This window comes from Sarcophilus harrisii, chromosome 4, assembly GCF_902635505.1.
Source record: "Sarcophilus harrisii chromosome 4, mSarHar1.11, whole genome shotgun sequence".
Classification (NCBI taxonomy): Eukaryota; Metazoa; Chordata; class Mammalia; order Dasyuromorphia; family Dasyuridae; genus Sarcophilus; species Sarcophilus harrisii.
In genome coordinates, this window is record NC_045429.1 from 60,142,824 (window position 1) to 60,160,449 (window position 17,626).

The window sequence follows — 17,626 nt, forward strand, 5'->3', positions numbered from 1 at the left end:
AGTATCAGGACTACAAGGAAGTTTAGAGACTATCTTGTTCAATTCCTTTCATTTTACCAATGAAGAAATCAAGAAAGATCAAGCAATGTCCAAAATCATAAAGTTAGTTAGTTGCAAAATCTTGGAAAGGAAGATGGGAACCAGGTTTCAGAGAGACTATATATGTAGATATAAAGCAAGAGATATAGTAAATTCCATGTTTAAATGCATATAATCAGATTAAATTCAATAATATTCTTTCTAAAATTATCATAAATATATTTCACAATATAAATCAAAAGTTAAAATCATTTTAAAACAACTGACTGCACATAGACCATTTAAAACAATAAAAAATTTATAGAATGACAAAGTTAAAAAATTTAAAACTCATCTAAATCAAACTCCTAGATGATAAATTAATCATTTGTAATTTACTGAGAAGGGATTATCCTGCCTCTGCTTAAATACCATCAGTGACTGGGAATTCACCATTCAACTGTTGGATGGCTTCAATTATTAGGAAGTTCTTAATTTTGAAATAAAATAAAATAAATTTTTTTTAAAAAGTGTAAAGTTTCAGTTATATTTTGGAAGATGCCTGCATATGAAAGATCTCATTCCTTTAAAGTGCTGGATTAATGAGATGCTGATATGTCATTATAATGCACATGTGTTGATTCTTCTGCTTGCTGAAACTACACTAAATAAATTCAAACTCTTTTCCTACACAGAAGTCCTTTAAATATTTAAACATAGGGATCATGTCTTCAGTTTTCCATTCTCTAGAGTGAACAGTCTCATTTTCTCCAATGAATCATCATAAAATAGCTTCTATTCCTCCAGCTGTCCTAATCACACTTCTCTAAAATCTCCAACTTGTCAACATCCTTCTAAAAATGAAAATTACTCTGATCCTCTGGATCAAGAATTCTCAATCTGTTTCGTGTTATCCCTTTGACAGTCTGGTGCATCCCTTCTATAAAACCCTTATAATTATTATATTTCTAATGAAACTAGTTACATTTAGGTATAGTTATCAAAAAAAATTTTAAGTACATTCACAGAACCTAAGATAAGAAACCAAGCTCTAGAGGTTTATCATCTAAGTAGATAATAATGATACAAATCTTTAGGACATCCATTTTTAAAAGATCCGTTTTTAAAAGACCCATTTTAAAACTTTAATTATGAACAAAGAAGAGAAAGTTGTTTTTAATATATGGAGTATAAGTTAGGAGTCATGGATTTAAATGATTAAAAGAAATCACAAATATTTCTAATTAATCATGGTCAACTCCAAAAGAGGTCTTGTTTTCCTAGTCAAATTAACTAATTGATATTGCTTAGTAAAAGCTTATCAGTTTTATTAAATGACAAAAAGAGGAAAAATACTTTTTATTGTCAATTTAAATATCCTTTTATGTATTTAGTTCCAGCAATTACTATTACTATCTTTATCATTGTTATTATTCACATTTATATAGCTTTCCTTAGTAAGAGAAGATAGTTAAGTTCTGTAAGAAATGACCAACAGGATAATTTCAGAAAGGCCTGGAGAGACTTACATGAACTGATGCTGAGTGAAATGAGCAGGACCAGGAGATCATTATATACTTCAACAACAATACTATATGATGACCAGTTCTGATGGACCAGGCCATCCTCAGCAACGAGATCAACCAAATCATTTCTAATGGAGCAGTAATGAACTGAACTAGCTATGCCCAGAAAAAGAACTCTGGGAGATGACTAAAAACCATTACATTGAATTCCCAATCCCTATATTTATGCACACCTGCATTTTTGATTTCCTTCACAAGCTAATTGTACAATATTTCAGAGTCTGATTCTTTTTCTACAGCAAAATAACGTTTTGGTCAGGTATACTTATTGTGTATCTAATTTATATTTTAATATATTTAACATCTACTGGTCATCCTGCCATCTAGGGGAGGGGGTTGGGGGGGTAAGAGGTGAAAAATTGGAACAAGAGGTTTGGCAATTGTTAATGCTGTAAAGTTACCCATGCATATATCCTGTAAATAAAAGGCTATTAAATTTTAAAAAAAAAAAAAAGAGAAGATAGTTAAGTATTATCATTTGCATTTTTACAGTTGATGATGGCTAAGGTTCAGAAAAATGAGTGAATTATGAATGAACAATCACCTAAATAAGGGACAGAACTAAGACATGAACATTTCAGGAATTTCTGTTCTGAGCCAGGATTTTTCCATTATACCAGATCCACTGATGGCCCCCCATAGTACAATTCCCATTTAGAGCCTAACTGGCATCTTACTGGCACTAGTGATGGAGAAATGGGTTATACTCACATCACAAAGATCTAAAACATTCTTTGGTCATTGGGTCCCAATGGTGTATTCCATTCTGTGGTGCAATGTGGGAACACTTTATACTTCTTTTCTAAATGATTTTTTTTCTACTTTCCAACCCCTAGCACAATCAGGACAATCACTTAGAGCATTAAGGACACCAAATACAGAGGATGACAATACTTATAATTCTTTAGCAATATACAAATAACAGGGCTTAAACAGGAATAATTAGTTAAAATAGGAAGCTACATCATAGTGAGTCAACAGAGAGCTCTTCTTGTACACACACACACACACACACACACACACCTCTTATTACAGTCTCAATGGGATCTCTTTTTCCACTCTTTACCTTCAAGAGAGGACAACACATTTTGTGTAGCTTGATCTAGAATTGGTTTGTGATACTTGTTCAGCAAGCAAATAGTCTTAATGATGTCCTTGCTGCGATCAAGAGATGTTCCAATTTGCAAGTGAATTCTATGGTCATTTTGAAATAAAAAGTGGAAGCTCTTATCAAAACTAAAATTAACATATAATTTGTTAAATTTGTGTCAATTACAAAATATCAATAGTAGCCTAGATAACATGCACATAATAATGAGTAAGGTTAAACCCATTCCCAGTAAAGATGAAAGGAAAGGGAAAGGGAATGAGAATTTGTCTGCTATATGCCAGGCAATGTTCACAGTATTTGTACAAATATTATAATCGAGAGTGTCCTGTTTAAAAAAAATGAATCATGGGACCAGGGAAGACATTATCACAATAATCTGGAATAAATAATCATGTTGAGCTTTTTAGGTTTAGTAATACCCCAAAATATGCACCTCACTGATCATAGCCTCTTCTATTGGAAACACTGTTAAAAACAAAGAATATCCAAGATAAGGGCAAAAAGTCTATGTACTTTATCCACAGGAGAAATTCTTAGGTCTTTACTCCAAGACCATTTGTTTCTTACTTTAGGTTATTCCAAAAAAAAAAAAACAAAAAAACAAAACTTGGTTATTTAGTTTTCCATCCCAGCTAGAAGAATCAACTTAAAAGGAGTAAGAAAGTGGAGCTGACAATTAAGGAGGAAACAAATAAAACCAAGATTTTTTTTTTAAAGAATTAAAATGGAGATTCCAGAATCATTTAAGGTAGGGACAATGAACCTTATGTGACTCTGTAGCCCCTCAAGGCATAATTCATTTAAAGAAATGGTAACCTCAAAAAAGAAGTAAAACTATTTTTAATATACTCTAGGAAGGAAATATAATGTACCTAAGAGAGATAATTATCAAAAGAATTAAAAGCATGCCCACTGTGATGGTAAAAAGTGTAACATTTCGGTTATATTTTGGAAGATGCCTGCATGTGAAAGATCTCATTCCTTTAAAGTGCTGGATTAATGAGATGCTGATATATTTTACATGTAATGAACTGAAACTTTTCCCACTTAGCATTTATGAAAATATGCATGCTTATGTTTTCACTTTCTCATTGTTCCAGAAAAATTACAATTTCATGCTAGATGTTTCTACTTGTCTCTTTACCTTTGTTTTTCTCTCTTTGTAGCCGGAGACCACCTCCATCACCAACTCGTCCCACTATAATTCGTCCATTAGAATCTTCCCTCTTAGACTAAGTGAAATTTCTGGCATGGCAACTAATTGCTAACGAATTATATGAAACCAACTAACTTGATAACTGTTGCAATAAATCATGAGTAGTCGCATGTGTGGACATCTGTAGGCAAGTAACCAGTTTTACTAATACTTTCATCATTCATTCTCCATTGCCTGTGGCATTTCCAATCTTTGGGGAAGGTCCATAATGCTTCAACCCATGAAAATGACTGACCTTATAGAATCTTCACATGGGCAGGGTTTGGGGTGCAGTCCTATATAAAGAAACAAGAACTTAGAGAATATATATTTTACCTGCTTATGACTGAACTTGGCCTTTCCAAATTTAAGACCAACTTGCTTTAATGATGCTTTTCCATTAAGGAGCATTCCTGTGTAATAAAGAATAGTAATATTATGCAACACATACTTCTTTCCATAAATTCTAATTAGGGTAAGAGGAATTCAGTTGTCTGTTATTAAAGCTGCTGCCTGCTCTGTAATTACATACTCAGATTCCTTTACCCTCTCCTTCCTTTCACAGTCCTGCTGAGAAGTGGTTTCATTATGATTTCTTAGGAGTCAAAGCTTTCAAAATTTATAAGGTGCTTTGCTAAAGAAAACTCATTGCATTGCATAATATAAAGACCTTTTCCTTCTACTGATTTGTTTTGCTTCATGTACAACTGTGAATCAAAGCTTGTTCTTCATTAATCAGTCAGTGGGCATAGCAGATTAATTTCAGAATTTAAAAGTGAAGCAAAACACCACATCTGTCATAGTGTCTGAGAAACAGTCTTTCTTCTTTCACATAAGTATTAATATCCACATACCAGTGATGGCTGCCATGATTTGAAGTAAGGCAGGAAGGAAACTAATACAAAATGAGTCTGAGTCCCTGAAAGCAAGTCCTTTTGCCGCTGTGAAATGAGTGGACTGACCAACTGCATACTTTGAAGACAGTTTTGTGACTTCAGTTCATTCACATTGACTCCATTTTCTGATTATTATCTTGAATGTTTTGGTGGAGGCAAGCATTCCACATTAATTTGTTATTCCCTTAATTAAGCATTTGTTTTATCCATTTTCCATAGTGAAATGTCGATCTTTGGTTGTTCATACCATTCTTAATAAAGCTTGGAGCTTATTAAAAGTAGCCACCTGTTAAAGGATGGGTTATGCAACTGAGAACCTGTCAACATAGGTGTGCTGTGGTGTGAAGAAGAAACTAACACTTTTAAAATCACCTAGCTCCCAGATCCAATTTAAGGTCACTCAGTACCCTGAGGCTTCAGAAGAAACACTCAGAACATTCAGATATGAAACAAAAGTTAGTCTTAAAGAACTTAAAAGAACTGAATCTTTTTTTCCCCTTTCTAAGGTACTTTGCAATTTGTTTTTTTCAAGGGCAGATAAGACGATCAATTAATAGTTCAATCCTTAGCATTGAGTTTTGTGCTGCTGAGAACTATATGAAGTGATATGAGGAAAACCTCTACAAACTAAAGTGAATTTCATCAGCTATTCTCAGACAACAGATTCATATAATAATTGTGTCACATGATACTATCTCATAGTATACATAAGTAAATCAGATTTTTCCTACTAAAATCCTTTGCTTTGACAGCAGTTCACATGATTTGTATGTTAGTTTAACTTTAATTTCCTGTCATTTATACCCAAAGCAGGCAGTTATAGAGTATAAGATTAAAAAAAATTAATCAATGGGTAACAATTTCAAAAAGAGGATTTCCTAAGTTCAGTGGTTGAATAAGGTATTTTCCTTATTAAACTTTATAAATGTTCAACATTAATTTGAACAATAAAATATTATAGGTAGTAATCAGCAAATGAAGTTGCATTTGGTAACAAGGACATGTCATCTTTATAGTTTCCAAATATTTAGGTTTGATTTATAGATCAAAGTAGGAAAAAAAAACCTATTCCTTAGCTATACTATTTTCCCATTTCTTGTTTTCTCCTTGTTGAAAAAAATAGTCTCCCTTTGCAAATGAATGTTCAATGTCCATATTCTCTTTTTTAAAAATATGTCTTAGGAAAGTGGAAAATATTAAATAACTTATCAGAGTTAGGGGATACAAGACGACATTTTCATATGAATCTCCATTTTAGGATTTCCTTTTGTCCTTCACTTTCATTATCTTAAACAGGCAAAAAGGCAACCAGCTGTCTAATACTCTTCCCACTTCAGGGGTTTGGCTTAGTACAAAATGTGGTTTTACATTTTGCTGTATTTAAAAAAAAATTTCCTTCAAGTTAAAGGAAAATATTGTGGATAACCACTGGTGCATTTTAAAATTGTCTCAAACCATGTCAAAGAAAATTGCATATTTTTTTCAAGTTTCTTTCCACTGATCTTATGCAGTCATAAACAATACATTTGTCATCTTTGGCTTTCACTCCCAGATTATACCCCCACAGTTAAACTTTTGGCTACAACTGCCCTCTTTTTGGGGGTACTGTGTTTTGTGTTTTCCCCACTTCTAAGATGTTTCTAATAGACTCTAGCCACCCTGAGGACTTGGACAGTCATGTGTGCTATATGAATTGTTTTTTAGTATTGTTCCCATTTCCCAAAGAGCTCATGTTTTCCAAAAGAGAGAAGCTGATGTAAGGGAAATCTGAACTTCTGAAGAATTTTTGCTTTGGGGCACACCCTGCACATATGGCCTTAAGAAAGGAATATACCTGAATGTGTGGTACAAATGTTTACCATGCTGGCTCTAGCCTCCTATGGAACTTTCTTTTAAGCTAGCTGCTCAACCTCTGTAACTCCTACAATCACAGCTCTATCATATCTGGCACAGGAGAGCAAATCCTGAAAGCATACATGTAGACACGATGGCTTGAGGTAGTTTTATTTCCACAAACAAGATAAATACTGCATGCATACTGACATGTTTTGATAACAGCTGAATTAGATGTGGACAGAATGTTGAAACAGACTTCACTTTCAACAAGTATATTTCACTTCCAAAAACCGGTAGCAAACATTTAACTCCTCAACATTGCTTTGAGCCGTGCTTCATTAGGTAGATGGGCAGCAGGATCTGCTTATTAGCCAATTTCCTATTTGTTGGGATGGAAACTAAGTCTAACCCTAAACCTTAGAATGAACAGTTTCCTGAGCTATTTAGGTAGACTAAGCCTTCTAAACTTAAAGAATAAAAATAGTCAAGTAGACTTCTGTGTAGACTGTAGCCATAACTCTCAAATATGAAAAGGGACCTAATACCAGTATGTTATAAATGTTGATGTCTGATGTGTACAAACCTATTTTTATGCATGTGTCACTCTGTATACAGTAAATAATGAATCATGTTTATGTAAGTACACGTGTTTTGTGGAAGTTCATAAAACATTTGATAAAATGTTTCAAGCATGGGTATGATTTATAAATGTATAGTGTGCATATATATGTGTGTGTGTATGTACATGTATGGATGTACATATCTATATGTCCAGTATAGGTGTTCGTAAAGATATTGCAAAAAAAAAAAAAACCTCTGTTAATGTAAAAGGTAGTTATGAAGGACCTATGGAAACATATGGCAATTATCTAACAGAAAACCATCTCTCATAAAATATTTGAGTCTTTTGATCCAAATTGTATTCATTTGAGAGGAGACACATAAACTCTGAGAATAACCTTGGTATTCTGTGCACAAATGAGTTAACATAACATTCACAGACATTTAATTTAGAATTCAGAGTTGTGCTGTCTGGACATTTTTTATTCAAACAGATGGACATAATGTGCAAGATCTGGAAACTCACATTTTAAAGTTTCTTATCAGGAATCCAGGCTGCTCTCTGGGTCATTGAAACTGATCCTAAAAAGTTGATGCACACACTTGTTTTCTCTATGCCATATGTTTCCAAGAATAAAATGGAGAGAGGTGACAAAATAAAGAAAATTCAGGCTTTTCAAAATAAATTTGATGGAAACCTGAAGGAAAAAATCCTTTTCAAATTTATTAACCTACTATTATTACATTTGGCATTTAGTATTATTTGAAAATCATCCAAAAATTTCCTTAGTGTTATGCAAAGTGTCCAAGCACCACATTTTGAAATTATAGAACTCAGTAGAAGAAAATAATTTAAGATCCCCACTATGAAATTAGAGCAGGAGAGGCATGCCTGCTATGAGTAGTATTTTAAATGTTGGTGATCCTGAATAATCCTAGAGAAAAGAATACTAGCTCATTCAACCACATAGAATCTGACTTTTTACCCCCAAAAAAGCCTTTCTCGTTATATGGCTACTGAATCAATTTTGTCACCCTGGCTGGTTGATTTGTTGTAAAGTATGTGGTGCTCTATATGCAAACTTTAACACTACTTTGGTGTATATCTTGTATTGTGTAATTATATATTTGTATATATGTAAGTGTGTGTGTAGAGAGACAGAAAAGAGAGAGAGAGAGAGAGGGAGGGAGGGAGGGAGAGAGAGAGAGACAGAGAGACAGAGAGAGACAGAGAAATGGAAGAAGTGAAGTGAAAGATTTTTTTGTTTGTCCTATTATCTTCATACTGGTGTATTGGTGAGACTTCTCACCTCTCTGGTCTGGTGTTTTACATAAGGTTCAACCGTTTGATTATTATTGTTATTATTATTGATTTGTTATTGGTTTAAAAATTTAGCTTAGGAATACTTACATCTTGCTCTCTGTGTAATAGGATAGACTCTTGTCATAAATGAATATTATTCTGCCTGTCTTCCCTCTTGCTTTGTCTGCAGGCGATCTGATAAGAATGGCTCCTCCCATCCAGAAAGTCTACCACTGTTATTTGATTTTTGACTTACTCAGTGTTACCAGCCTGTTTTATTTGTGTTGTCTATGTTTCTTTTCTCTCTCCTTTTCAGAACCATCTAAACATTTTTTTTATAAAGAACAGTGTTCAGATATTAGCAAAATTTGGTTCTCTCTGTTGATTCTCTAATTATTAATCTGAGCCAGAATAGGTCCCACTGACCTGCCAGGAAGGTTAGTGATCTCCTAGCATTGATACCCGAACCTGGAAATGGACGGGTTATTTGCAGCAAGTTCCTAAAGCCTGTTGTGTCATTTTTGAAGGTCATATGCACTTGTGAAAATTGTGAAGTTGTATTTCTGAACCTGAAATAAATTACAACATTTGAAGGACTGCTCTTCTTCATTCTTTTCTTAATGCCATGGTAAATTGTGTCTTTGCATTTTGATGAAAGCCAAAGATTCCTAGGAATGTCTTTTTTTCCTTTTTTCTTTTTGTTCAAAGAACCCAGGCTCCAGCTAAATCAGCCAAAAACAGTCAAAGCGATTAATACCAAAATGTTATAGCATAGTCATAGATTTGGGCTTTAAAGCTTTCTAAAGGAGCTAGGTAAAATGAATCAGAGGTAAGAAACTGAGAAAGATTGCTCCATTACTTTAGGAGTTTTTTTTTAATTGCTGCTCTATGCTAAATATACATATATGTGTATATTTAGAATATATATGCAGGTATCTATGTGTATATATATGTGTGTGTGTGTAAATATGTGCGTGTGTGTGTATAGACACACAACTGGAGAGTCTAATGCAATACCTATCAAGAAATAAGATAAAATAAAAAAGGATATTTTATCCTTATGTGTCTTGGAAACACACAAACAAAAAAGATTCACAAGAAACAATATTAGTAGGTGAAAGTATGTATTCCAATTGGACCAAAAAAATAGTTTCACATAGAAAATCACTGAGCCTCTCACGTAGGAGATGACCTCAATATATTTATGTATGTGGCTTCTCTATGCTCTCTATGTGGTAAAATACTTCTTTCTATTTTGTTCCAACAACATTCAAGGAATAAATGAGATGGAATACTCACACTCCACCTCTAGGAATTCTTCAGTCTAATGGAAGGATCCACACAGCGTTTTACATCAAGGTCATAGTTTTAAAAGTTGGAAGAGTTCTTAGAGGTCACCAACAACTCATTTCAGTGTTTCAAAAACAGAGTCCCAGAGACTTTAAGTGATGCAACTGTGACTGTAAAGATATTAAGCAGCAAATCTAGGTTATTATGTCCCCCGATTCTCTATTTAGAATTGTTTCCTTTGACTGCACTGCCTCTTCTACAGCCCATAATTCTGTCCTGAAAAGCATTAAGTGTCAAATGTAGTTTGTTCTTAGAATTCTTAGACTAAGTTTGCTTCTTCCATTCTTATGTTGGGCATACAAAAATAGACTATAAGGAGCTAGAAGAATATTCTTCTACAGAGAATATTCATTTCCTAGTGATGGAGTTGGGGGAGACAGGGATCAGGTAGATTATTGTGTTAATTCCTCATGCATTCATATAAACGCTGAACCTTATGTGAACATAGAGATGTTAATGCCACATAAGGAGGTTTTTATAAATATCTCACCACTTTTTGTACTCTTTAAATGAATTTTATCAGTGTGCTCAAGAGAGCTTCTACTGTAGTAAGCTACATTAAATCAAGTTATGGTTGCCATTTAGGAAGTTTATCTCTTTGTATCTGAAAAATAATTTTATCTGAAAATGGTTGGCATGGAAACACCTGTTTCATTTTAATCATTGAAGGTTTGTTTTTCTCCTTTAGTGGACATTTAAAGCCCATCTATTTTGAGAAATTGACCTGACATGCTATATTTAAAAGGAATGCTTGATCTCTTTCCCAGCACCACAACATGTTCCTTGTCTTATAACTCTTAAGGCCATTTCAGATAATTCCTTCACAGTATCACCCAAATAGTTTAAGATATGCACAGAGAGCTCAGCCACAGACAATGGCTATTCCACTGGCTCATGGAAAAATATATAAGAGCTCAAGGCCAATCTTTAATGGAATTCTGGATTGGATGTGAGCAAGATATAGTCAGATAACAAAAATCTCATACTTCAAAGGGATCTTGAGATCAACTTTCAAGTCTAACCTCCATCTCCTGATGAATGGTCACTGGATTCTTGCTTAAAGATCAGTGAATGGGGAAACTACTATCTCCCAAAGTATTCCATTATACTTTTAAATTATGAAGGATTTAAATTAGAGAAAAATGATTAGGAACTTTTTTCTTTCCCTAAATTCATCTCTTTGCATTGTCTTTCCATTGCTTCCAGTTCTGCCCACTGGGGTCAAACAGAACAAGTAAAACCCCTCCTTCATATTATAATCCTCCATATCTTTGAAGACTGATGGCATCTTCCTAGCAAATCTTCTCCAGATTAATCCTCCAACCATTAATCTAAATTTATAATTCAGTCCTTTTCCACTTACAGATAGGCATAGTCATTGGCATAATTAGGTACCTGGGGAAAAATTTGGATGAAGAAATATGGAGATGCAGAGGATTGTCCATCAAAGTCAGATGGCAATATATTCATGCAAGAAAACCATTGACAAGATGTAGCAGTTGGGATTGATGGTAACTCTGATGGGAAGATATATTGGACAATGCATAGTATGTGGAGGAATTAGACATGAAAAGATAGTTCATCCCTATTGAATACACTCTGGCCTGGCAAGCTCTAGGGAGGAAAATGGGGAAGGCAGAAGACACAAGGAAGGAATGAAGGAGAAATACAATGTAATCTTTCCCTATTGGGTCCATTCAACTGGGCAGTCCCCAAAAGATGAAGTTGAAGGTAAAGGCATGGAGATGATGCTGCCAGTTAAAAGTGAATAGGGGTAGGGATTCTAGTAGCACTAGGCAACCTCCAAATGTGCAGTCCTACTGGACAATCCAAGAGAGGAGACAGGGATATAGGAATTAGGCTCGATAGTGAGACAGTGAGATGGAAGTTGGTCCCCAAGAAAAAAGAACTTTCGTGATATAGTTACATTTGACATTAGGGGAATCTATAAGGTCAGGATACACTGACGAACCCCATAGGGAAATGGAAGGTAGGGACATGGTAGTTAAGATAGAGCCAGAACCAGAGCTCCCTTAGTCATTCCATGGGCCAAGAAAGAAACATACCTGCAGTTTTTTTTTTTTTTATCCTGTGGGAAAATCCTAGTTATCCCATCCTAGTTTTTGGTTTTCAGCATCCAAAAACAACTAAACACATTGAAGATTCTGGGAAATGAATGACAAAATAAACAAACAAACAAAACTGAAGGGAGCCGTGATAGCTCTATCAAATACCATAGTGTTTTCTTTGGTAGTCAGGGAGGATGGCAAGAAATCAAAATGCAGAAAAAGTAAGGAGTCATTAGGAAATCCTTACTCAAAATGAATCTTTCCTCAAAATCAATTTTTATTTGATACTTTACACACACACATTCTTGCCTCTCCATCACTGACATCTATAGCTTCCAGTTCTGTTTATAGGTTAATTCATTCAACCATTCCCAAGCATTATAGTGTTTTGGTATGTGCTAGAAAATGTTCCTTTGACATAACAGCCCTGTTGCTCAATATAATGTTTCACCTCTCCACCATACTGAGACAATATTTGTTCACCAGACCCATTAAAACTCAAAAATAGTTTCTACTTTCTGTTTTGGTAATAAATCTGGCTGACTCCAACATGAATTTAATTATACATCCTTCATCAAAACACCAGGGATACCCATTACTGGAATCTCTGAAACTAAAGACTAACAGATCCCTTATAATAGAAAGGCTATGTAACAATATCAAACTTTTGATCTTGTAAATAAGTAGGAGAGCTCCTAAATGCTTGGTCTTTCACTACTTAATATGTTATTAATGACTAGAATAAAGGTGTGGATTCCATACTTAACAAATCTGAAGATGATACAAAACTGGAGGAATGGTCAACATGCTAGCTTAGACTACATAAAGAAAGGCATAGTGTCCAGATCTAAGGAGGTCAAATAACATTTGTTCAATGCTGGATCCAACATTTTAGGGAAGATATAGATAAATTCATATCTAGAGAAGTATTTTTAGGATAATAAAGGGCCTGGAAATCATATCATAAGAAGATAAATTGGAGGAACTGGGAATGTTTAGCCTGAAGAAGAAAAGACTTTGATGAAATATCATCATAATCATCCTCGCCACCTCCATGATACCTGTCTTCAAGTATCTGAAGGTTTGTCACATACTTGTTTTTCTTGTGCCCAGAAACCAGAACTAGAAGCAATGGGTTGATGTTGCAAACTCTCTAGGGATATATCAGAGAATAGTGGGTTTCTTCTCTCAAGTAAGAGAGTGTTATGTCATAGAAAGTACTTTTGTTCAGGTATGGATTGGACTAGATGACTTCTGAGGTATCCTCCAGTTCTGAAAATCTAATTATTTTTTAACCTTCAATTCTCCTAATGATCTGAGATTTCACTATTAGGGAGATGTCCTCCACTGATGAAGAGTTAATGACTCTCTCCACATCTTAGTCATTGTCATGAGTAATTGCAGCCAAAAAAAGTTTATCACCTAATAGTGGATCTTCTGATATTAGACACATACACACACACACACACACACACACACACAGAGAGAGAGAGAGAGAGAGAGAGACAGAGACAGAGACAGAGACAGAGAGAGAGAAAGTTCATAAATGATCTAATCATTGAGCTTTACCTATGAACCTCTCACAGAAGAAAGTCCCTTCCATGAAGTGTTTGTGCAAAAGTAAGCTGGAACAAACCAGAAGTGAATGTGTACCCAAGCTGGCATCAGAAAAGAAGACCTACATTATATTGAAGAACTACAGGATCAAAGGAAGGCTTATATTAGATTATCTAGATTAAGCAACATATCTTCAGATATGCCTAGAAAATATCACAGGCAAGAGCTAGAATGAGTGACACTCTTGACCTTTACCCAATCCATATCAAGATTCCAGATCTCTGTGGAGAGACAAAAAGAACTTTTTTTTTTTTTTTTTTTTTTTTTTTTTTACCACAACAGATTAAAAACTTCAACTGAAGCCCCAGATCTGACCTCCTAGACTCCCCAGGAACCAAACTCAAATCTTTCCAAGTCATCCTCATCCTAAAAGGAATCACAAAAATTCCCATTTTTCCAACATTTTACCCTGAGATAAATAGTAGCGATTTTTCTCAACCTTTTTAGGAGTCTTCCAATTCAATTTTTGTTCATTTCTTCTAGCAGAATCACAAAACACTAGAACTGGAAAAATCCTTAGAAACCTTTTAGTCCAACTTTTTCATTAAACAAATGAGGAAACTGAGACCCAGAAGCCAATATCATACAACTAATAAGTTGTATCCCCACCTTCCCCTCTGTTTCTTCCAAAGAATAATTGAACATATTCTATAGCATTAGGGTTTTTTCCCTTTGTTTTAAGAGCAGTCACTGCATTTTTAAGATCCCTGGAAATATCCCAGGGACTCCATGATCTAATCATAAAGATTTCTAGTGCTACCTAAAATTCCTCTGAAATGTGATTATGGGTTTCATTCTCTCACTCTTTGATACCCCCATGAAAATTCTCACTGTAGTGATTTTCATGGTATGAAAGTAATCCTAAAAGCTGTCTTAGCAAGAGACAAACTTAAGAAGCTGGAGAGGCTTTACTCTGGGCTAAATGGAGGATAATCTAAAGACCAGGCAAGCTAAGTGTACAGAGGCTCAACATTACCAAGGAGGCCACCAGATAAAAGATATTTGGGGCCAAATCAACTCATGTGATCATCTATTAAGATGTAAAAGAATTGTGATCTCTGCATTAGTGGGACTATGCATACATGTAAAATTTCAGGTTTCTTTGAAGTTGAAATATGGATGTGGATTACTGAACCTCTGCATAATGTAGGTTCTACATAGCTAGTCCAGGTGATGGCCAGCAAAACCTACTGTTGAAACCATTATTAACTCTTGCCATGCCTTATTATTCCTTTTCCCACCCCCACCTTCATCCCCACTCCTGCTTGTTTGTGCCTGGCTTGAATGTGACTAACTTTGTGGGATATTTTTTTTGCATGTTACCATTCAAATATTTTAGTATTTAAACCCTGTTTTCTCCCTCCTCGTCTGTGTTTTTCTTTTTTTGTTGTCATTTTGTTTATTTTCCTTCAGGCGGCCCCCTCCTGCAGTTCCAGGACGACCATCCTAACACACTCACCATTCATCTCCTTTTATATCCAACAGCATTTATATCATGGTATTGAAAACAGCTTTCATTGGCATTGTATGCTGCATGTACAGAAAAAAAATTTATTTTTGATCACTGTCTACAATAAAACACCAAAAATTTATTCTATATAAATAAATTAAATGTGTCTGTTGTTTCCTTTGCTAAATGGAGAAGTTTAAATGGAAAGTATGGTTTATTGAAATGCTAACTAATTAAGAGGAAGAATGAACAGAAATGATCTGAACAAGTTTAATAAGTGTGGAGATATAAAAGAGAATACAGAACATGATTGATGAACTAAAGTGTGCTGATCTAAGACATTCTGGCAGTGGGAAAAGATCTCTTAAAGTGCCATCCAATAAAAAACAAAAAGATTAAATAAAAATTGTTGAGAAGAATCACAACAGTCTGGATTATTTCAATCAAGCCTCTGGAAATCCCATAAATAAGAACTATTATGTCTACCTTTTCCTAAACTCTCACAGTAGGAGATAAAATATGTGAGATCATGAAAGAAACAGGAAGTGTGAATCACACAAAGTCTTCCAAACTCAATTTGCAATTGCAAAACAAAGAAATGTTATCCAGAGTCTAGGCTAGAACAAACTAAGGGATACTGTCACTTTGAGAAAAGACATGATCTTTGTTAAGTGACAATAATATTTTAGAAAAAAGAGAATCTAGGAGATAGATTTCAAAAGAGAGAAAATATGAATTTTTTTCTTAACTTTTAAAAAAATAACTATTTGGAAAACTGAATTGGAAATGATGTGACTCTTAATGGAATATAGGAGATCATATATAAGATCTAAAGATATATATAAGATATGAATTTTCCATGATTCACAATGGTTTTAGATACAATTTACAGCTTTGTTTTGTGAAACTTTATATGATCTAAATTAGAATCAAAGAAACTACCCTTTATCTGCAGGACTGAGCACCTTCATTGAAGGGGTCCCAACTTTAAAAATCACTCTGATCACATTCATCCTACAGATGCCGCTCCATGAGGAAGGCTTTAATATACTAGCTATGAAAGCAAAAAGTTCCCAATTCCTGAATAACTCTGGGTAAGTGGAGCATACAAACTTCAATACTGTAGACCTAGAAGCATCAGCATGATAAAATAGTCAGAGGGAGTTGGTCCAAATCCTAGCCTGACTCTGCTGCCTGTGACTCTGGGCAAGACACTTGAACCTCCTGGATGTCAGTTTCTTCATTTGCAAAACTATGGAATTGCTTATTTGGGTCTTTGTGGCCCTTCCAGTTCTAAATCTATGGACAAGACAAAAATGTGAAGCTTACTCTTAGATGTACAAGTATTTTGTTGTTGTTGAAGTAGCATCTGACTGTGATCTCATTTAGAGTGATCTTGGCAAAGATACTAGAGTGCCTGGCTGTTTCCTTTTCTAGCTCATTTCACAGATAAGGAAACTGAGGTAAATCAAGGTTAAGTGACTTGCCCAGGGTCACATAGTTTGTGAGTATTTGAATCCAGATTTGAACTCTGGTCTACATGCTTCAGGGCCTGGTGTTCTATCCACCATACCACCTAGCTTCCAGTTATATTTTCTTTTCCTATGTAAAACTATCTTTGAATGTACTCCAATCAGAAGCTACAAAGCCTTTTTTTCTTTGTACCTAGAAATTCTATATGAACTATTAGAATAATTCCCTCTTTCTATTGATAAAAATTATTTTCTAATACTTCATGTTTTTTGATTACTAGGAAAAGTAGAAGCACGAGAAAAGGGAGGTCAGTCCAAACTTACTCTAACCTGGAGATGACTAAATTGATGCACCATCTAGGACAGAATGTACTCCTGCCCTTCCCTTCACCTTGAGTCCAATCTCTTAATTTGTTACATTTATAAGCAATATTATTATATGCCATTCCCATATCATCATGTCATTCCTAAGTTAGTTACATCCCTTCAATTAAAATATAAAAACATAAATGTGAATTTCTTCTGGTCTGTTCTTTTCAAAAATATCCATTTGGAAATCACCCTAAATGTTTTAAACACATTTTTTCCTATTCTGCACAACCCAGAACTATGAAGGTAAAACATTCAGGATTATTTTAAAGTTACTGACCTGATGATCAGTACAATGGGGCATCCAGAGCACAACAGATGCCTCTGCCCTGCTGCAGCCTTCAGTCTTCTTGTATGAAGGAATGTTCCCTTAATATTTCTGAAAAGAAAGAGGTAAGAAGTAATGGAGAAGAAGGAGTGAGGAGAGAAAGCTGCTAATAATATAAACCACAGCAAGGTGGCAAGCATTATATTTTATGCTGTTTCTCTGTTTTATTGTATTCTCCCAAGAAAAGATGGAGCACAAAGCTCTACAGGACCTGAGGAAGCTGAAGTGCCTTCCAGGTAATCATGGTCCATGGTGGTCAGAGAAATACAACTACTCTTTCTCTTCTAAAATTTCATGATAATAATTCTAGGCTCTTTTCAAGAAAAACTATTACAAAAAGCTACAACAGATGCTTGAGTTCTAGAATAGTATCAACCAGTTAAATCACATATAATAGTACAATCCACTATTCCAGAACTCAGTAATTTTGACATGTAAGAAAGAAAGGAATAGAATTTATTTTTT

At 34.6% G+C, this 17,626-nt stretch overlaps 1 protein-coding gene and 1 long non-coding RNA gene across 8 annotated transcripts in view; one reads left to right on the forward strand and one right to left on the reverse strand.

The window, feature by feature from the left end:
• The window catches only part of DNM3 (dynamin 3), a 565,331-nt gene extending 548,408 nt beyond the window's left edge, over positions 1 to 16,923 (forward strand). For 5 of the 7 annotated variants that reach the window (XM_031936888.1, XM_031936886.1, XM_031936889.1 and 2 more), the window contains one exon: positions 3,882 to 9,102. In XM_031936888.1, coding sequence (XP_031792748.1) covers positions 3,882 to 3,951 — 70 coding nt within the window. In that variant the 3' untranslated portion in view covers positions 3,952 to 9,102. Of the gene's footprint in view, positions 1 to 3,881; positions 9,103 to 14,955; positions 15,038 to 16,012; positions 16,087 to 16,745 lie in introns of those variants that run through there. The other 2 variants (XM_031936892.1, XM_031936891.1) reach the window with 2 other exon arrangements.
• LOC116419061 lies at positions 3,965 to 15,072 on the reverse strand. Its single transcript, XR_004229284.1, has 3 exons — positions 15,002 to 15,072; positions 9,806 to 9,966; positions 3,965 to 4,323 (listed from the first exon to the last, which is right to left on the reverse strand). It is a non-coding gene; the product is annotated as an uncharacterized LOC116419061 (long non-coding RNA).
• Positions 16,924 to 17,626: the final 703 nt, after the last annotated feature.